The sequence below is a fragment of the Cryptomeria japonica genome, chromosome 11, assembly GCF_030272615.1.
Source record: "Cryptomeria japonica chromosome 11, Sugi_1.0, whole genome shotgun sequence".
In the NCBI taxonomy this organism is placed as follows: Eukaryota; Viridiplantae; Streptophyta; class Pinopsida; order Cupressales; family Cupressaceae; genus Cryptomeria; species Cryptomeria japonica.
Genome location: NC_081415.1, coordinates 246444727 through 246451218, shown reverse-complemented (window position 1 = coordinate 246451218; position 6492 = coordinate 246444727). Strand labels below are relative to the sequence as shown.

General features: G+C 35.9%; 1 protein-coding gene across 1 annotated transcript; it reads left to right on the top strand.

The window, feature by feature from the left end:
• Positions 1-468: 468 nt before the first annotated feature.
• LOC131040128 (uncharacterized) lies at positions 469-5511 on the top strand. Its single transcript, XM_057972986.2, has 5 exons — positions 469-1429; positions 2014-2586; positions 3509-4078; positions 4350-4604; positions 4960-5511. Exons 1-5 carry the CDS (start codon positions 830-832, stop codon positions 5248-5250), a joined length of 2289 nt encoding a protein of 762 aa, XP_057828969.2. The 5' UTR covers positions 469-829; the 3' UTR covers positions 5251-5511.
• The last annotated feature ends 981 nt before the right edge of the window (positions 5512-6492 follow it).

Sequence of the window (6492 nt, the reverse complement as noted above, 5' to 3'; positions counted from 1 at the left end):
ACATCCTCATTCACATGCAACTGAGATTATTTTAAATATCTTTTTAACGTTTCCCCAACTCAGAAGAACTTCCCGAGACTCATAACATAAGGATCATTTTCCATGTCGATTCCTTCTAGAAAAGTTTTAAATTGATTTTTAAAGTTCTTCCCACCTTTAGAAAATCCTCCTCATTGGAACCCGTGTCCACACTGATTCTTTTATTCCTGATTCATTGTACGTTTCCCTGTCATTCTTGATTTCACACTGGATTTTGTGGCCCAGATTAGACAATAATGTTAAAAAAACAATAGAATTGTTCCGAAACGTGAGCTTTATTTGAAGCATATGCATGGGCTCCACCACCACAATCAATCGTTTGGCCTACGGCTGTGACCAAGAAAATGGCACCAAGGGAGGACTTCAACATTGACGGGAGAAGTAATTGCCAAAAGAAAATGAAGTGGATTCTCGCCTATAAAGTCTCCGCATTAGGTGGTTGCATAATAATTAGGTGCTCTGCAAGTCAATTCAAACTATGAAAGAACGAGCTGAGTGAAAGGAGTTGAATGGGTAACGCGCCTATAAGTCCTCAGCACTCGCTTGTTTTCTAATTCAACACGTTACCATTCAGAAATTTCTTCACAGATTCACGTGTTTCTAGCTTACCACTGTTTCTCCCTATAATAGCAGTTTGGTTTCCGTATTAACCGAACAATCATACTTCCCTTCATTCAAGATTGGATTTTCAGGAGAGAAATCTGCAGTTTGTTGTCCGAATTAGCCCAACAATCATACTTCCCTTATTGCAAGATTGGATTTTCAGGAGAGAAAATTGGGCAGAACTTGAATGATGGGGAGTCCTTTGTTCTTGGCATTGGGAGTCATTGTGCTGCTGTTTGGTTGGGATGCAGCTGCACAGACTTCGAATTCAAGCTGTCCTTTGAAATTCACAGGTGAGACCAAAACTTTCCAATACTGTAGCAAGCTAAATGCATTAGGAGCTACTCTGTCATATATCTACCATGTAGAGAATGGATCGTTAGAAATAGCCTTCCAGGCCAAACCTCCTGCTTCTGGGGGGTGGGTGTGTTGGGGAATAAATCCAAAGGGGCTAGCAATGATAGGCACACAGGCTTTGATTGCCTTTCGACTGGGTAATGGAACAACTGTGGTCGACACCTATGATGTGGAATCTAAGTCTGATGCTTTGAATCGTTCAAAGATTAGCCTCAATGTGACCAGCAAGAGTGCTGTGTATGAGGCTAGCAGTGGGAAGATAACAATATTTGCTTCCTTGGTGCTTGATTCCAACCAAATCAGTATTAATCAGGTGTGGCAAGTGGGCAGCTCAGTTACTAACTTCAGTCCTGACGTCCACAAATTTGATGATGCCAATCTTCAGAGTTTAGGGGCACTCAATCTCAGTGAAGCCACCTCTGTTCCTTCTGTAAGTATACAATTGAAATCTGATCAAAACTCATTTTTTTACCAAATTCCTCGTTATGTATACTCGGATAAAATTGAAGTCCTCTACATTCAAATCTTATATTTAGCTTTCTATAAATTCTCTTTCCCTAGAGAGGGAAAACAGGGGCACTATTAAGTGGTGATCTTGTCCTCCATAACATTATACCCATCTATGAAAAATTTAATCGAGGTTTCAACAACATTTATCTAACTATTAAGAATCTAGGCTAATTTCAAGCCTTGTAATTCAACCTTTGTGTTTCAGACCTTATAACCCAGTCTTATTGTCGAAGGTCCTCTCTGTTGAAGGGATAACTTTTTTCACAAAGAGACAGAACTCTGCTAGGCAAGAGAAGCTCACCAAGGGGTTCCTAGAAGATATTCACCACATTAAGTTTTTACCAGAATGTTTATTACAATGACACTCTTAATCATCTGGGCATTTTTTTTGCTTTATCTAGTTTTTAGAATAGTTAAATATGAGGAGATAGAAAATTGGTAAGATATAATTTAGAAAAGAAAAAATCTTATGTACTTAATATTGGACGTTGTTGTGCTGTGCAGAGTCCGATTACACCGACTTCAAATTCAGGCTGTCCTATAAAATTCACAGGTGTGGCTAAAACTTATGATACTTGCAACAACATGAGTTTAGGATCTACTCTGTCATATATCTACCATGAACAGAATGGATCGTTTGACATAGCTTTCCAGGCCAAACCTTCTGCTTCTGGGGGCTGGGTAGGTTGGGGGATAAACCCACAGGGGCTTCAAATGATTGGCACACAGACTTTGATTGCCTTTCGATTGGCTAATGGAACAACTTTAGTTGACACGTATGATGTGGTCTCTAAGTCTGATGCTTTGAATCCTTCAAAGATTAGCCTCAATGTGACCAACAAGAGTGCTATGTATGAAAGTAGCAGTGGGAAGATAACAATATTTGCGTCCTTGGTACTTAATTCCAGCCAAACCAGTGTTAATCAGGTGTGGCAGGTGGGCAGCTCAGTCAGTAACTTGAGTCCTGGCGTCCACAGTTTTGTTCAGACCAATCTTAAGAGTTTAGGGACACTGAATCTCCAAAGTGGAGCCACCTCTGCCCCCCCGGTTGAATCGCCTACACCGGCTGTCAATACTGTGAGTATTGTATTTTCGTACTTGGGTTTTTTCAATTTGATTTATCCTCTTATATTTTTAGAATTTTTAAAGACAACAAGATCCAGATTAAGGAGGCATCTGTGTGTCTATATGCATTGGATAGAGAGAATTTGAACAGAGACATTTTAGTTCAGGTTTTTCTTTTAGTTAAGATTTGTTTTGACTCATGATGGATCATAGTCTGATAAATTTAAATCAGAAACAATATGATCTGCTAGATGTAGAATTTTAATTGTTTCATTTTAGAATAGTTTATCATAGTATGTTGAATTATTGTATTGATTGTTATTAGAATATGTGAAATATTATGAGATTTAAGACTTCAAGTTGATTTTTTTTTAGTTTTTTGGTGAAAACAAGTCTTTTCTGAATAATTCAGTTCAAAGTTTTGAAGAAATTGATTATATGTTTGTTTTAAAAGTTGCGTTGAATGATTCAAACATATCTTGAGGCCAGTCCACACTCAATTATCCCACGACCATTTTTAAGCTCTTTTTGAAAAATCCATCTATTAAGTTTTTCTTGAAAAATCCAGCCAAGAAGTTTGGAGGAGTTAATATATATTTGTTTTGAAATTAGATAGAATTATTTCTGAATTCTTCAACTGTGTATATTTTAAAATTCAGTTAAATCCATAACCAATTTGATCTGATCTACATGAATTGTAGAAAACTCAAGTCAATGACTCCATGTTTTTTATTTAGATCAAAGATTTTAGGTCTACAGAATTTCATGACATTGACACTCAATCGTTTGGGTAATTTTTTTTTTTGACTTTCTCTAATTTTTAAAACAACCAAATATGAGGTGATAAGAAAATTAGTGAGACATAATCTTGAGAACAAAAGATCTCATGTTCAAATAAAGTACTTAATATTTTGGGTGTTGTTCTGCTGTGCAGACTCCTTCTACACAGACTTCGAATGCAAATTGTCCTTTACAATTCACAGAAGGTGGGAGCAAATCTTACAAATTCTGCAGCAACCTGAATTTAGGAGCTACTGTGTCGTATATCTACCATCAACAGAATGGATCGTTAGACATAGCTTTCAAGGCCGCCCCTCTTGCTTCAGGGGGGTGGGTAGGTTGGGGGATAAACCCACAGGGGTCACAAATGATTGGCACACAGGCTTTGATTGCCTTTCGATTGAGTAATGGATCAACTGTCGTGGGCACATATGATGTGCAATCTAAGTCTACTGTGACTCCCTCACCTATTAGCCTCACTGTGACCAGCAAGAGTGCTGTGTATGAGAGTAGCAGTGGGAAGATAACGATTTTTGCTTCCTTGGTACTCAGTTCCACTCAAACCAGTGTTAATCAGGTGTGGCAGGTGGGCAGTACAGTCAGCAACTCGGTTCCTGGAATCCACAGTCTTACTCCAGCCAATCTCAGAACCGCAGGGACACTCGATCTCCTAAGTGGAGCCACCTCTGCTTCTGGCAGTTCTGCTCACCAGACTCTCAAAAATGTAAGTACTGTGTTTTAGACATGGCTTTTTTTCAATATAATGTCTGTTCTTGTATTTGAAACTGTTTTTAAGGCATCAAAATCCAGGTTAGGTGAGACAGTGAAGGGATTGATAAACTATAACTCTGGGAGCAAGAGTCTCCATGTTTTGTTATATAACTTATCTGAAAATGAGGGTTTTAAGTTTGTTTGACCTAAAACACTTGTTCAGTACAATACTAATTATATTGAGTATTTACATCCTGCCTGATCTTAATTTTTTTTCAATCCAGAGACATGGGATACTTACTGTTGTAAGCTGGGGCATACTGATGCCCATTGGAGTCATGATTGCTAGATATGTCAAGACATTTGAAGTTGCAGATCCTGCATGGTTTTACCTTCATGCCATATGTCAAACCTCTGGATATGCTATTGGAGTGGGTGGCTGGGCCACTGGCTTAAAACTAGGCAGTTATAGTAAAGGCATAGAACAAACTTCACACAGGAGAATTGGGATTATACTTTTTGCCCTTGCAACTTTACAGGTAATGCAATCAAGACCCCATGGTAACACTCAGTACTTTTCAATCCATGCACTGGTTATGTATGCAATGAATTTATTTCCATCTAAACAACCTATACATTCACTACACAATTTGTTGAAGCCCTTTTACAAACAAATGTCATAAAATCTTCGATTATTTTCTGAAATAGTATTAGATAAATGCTTTTGATCGGAGTTATGAATCAGAGATATTGTTCTGTTTGCACATTTGATATTTGACATATATTGACTTGACTGTAATTGCTTCTAGATTCGTCACACAATCAATCCAAAAACAATTATAGTTAACAATATGAATTGTAGAAACCTAATATCATTAATGTATTGACTTTCAGGTTTTTGCTCTACTCTTGAGACCTAAGAAGGATAACAAGTTCCGTATATACTGGAATATATATCACCATTCTGTTGGCTATTCAGTGATTGTATTGAGCATCATAAACATCTTTAAAGGATTTGACATCTTGGATCCTGAAAAGAAGTGGAAGAGAGCTTACATTGGTGTTCTTATTGCTTTGGGTGCAATTGCAGCCCTTCTTGAAATTGTGACATGGATTATCTACTTCCAACGCAAGTCAAGAAATTCTTCCAAACACAGAAGTGAAATGAATGGAAATGGCAGATAGAATGGAAATGGCCTAACTCAATCATACCTGTAGGAAAATGGTTACAATGAAATTCTCCCTTTACCTGTTGTTGCATTCCCTACACAGAATTCACAGGCTGTAATTTTTAGTACGCAGTAGAAAATTTGAGGCTAGCTTTATAACTTATTCTTTGACTACTAATATAAATAACAGTCGGAGCACACATTTTCATGTAATGAGTACCCTTTTATGGAATGAATATCAATTATTGACCCTAGCTTAGGGTACTGAATTTTTTAAGTGCATTTTCTCTTTCTTCATTTGTTTACAGTTTGAAAAGAAATTTAAGGTTTGTTTTGGAGTTAATTTATTTTAATTATTTAAATATAATTAAATAAGTATAATTTGTTTAAATTAATTAAATTTGATATTGAGAGTTGGAAAATTATAAAGTTAGCGGACATAATAAAGGTGAATAGGGGATATTTAATTTAATAATTTAAGTACATGGTATTAATGAGAATATGATTTTAGATTTTTTATTTTATTGAGGAGTGTCATTTTATCACTGTAGTTTGGGGTTTTGTGTTAGATTTTTATTGTGTGAGAGGGTAAGTTAGAAGTCTAGGACAAATTTGTGATTACATGATTGTAATTGTATTTTAAATTTACCTTGATAATCATTAGAGTTCTATCCTACAATTTCACCTAATGTATGAGCATTGGGAGTTGGCAATATAGATTAATATCTTGGTAGGTTGCCGTATCACTAAGTCTCAAGAGTATTGTGACATCATTAGCCTTTTTAAAATTAAACAATATTGAAAATTGAAGTATGTTGCCATTAATTGCTCTCTAGAATGATTGCCTTGTAATTGTATAGATGATTTGAATAGATGCATTGAATATCTTTTAACACTAGCACATAACATCAAATTGTTAAAAAAATGTTTAGTCGATCCAAGGTAGAAGGGTGTAGAAAGCTAGTAAGTGAAATTTAATTTTTTAATTGAAAAAGGGGTAAGTTTGTGGTTACGATATTGCCCAAATGTCCATGAAACTTGTCATAGAATAAAATAACAACTAAATTTAGATGATAAAAGCTCAATGGAAATATGTGCATAGATAAATATAATAAATACATAAACCAACCTTGAAAATAAATATTAAATTAAATAAAAATAGTATAACTATATATTCATACCAGAGTCATGTACAAATGCATCCCATCCAAACAATAGCATGACTCCCAAAATCAAGAACATTAGACTCTCCATTATT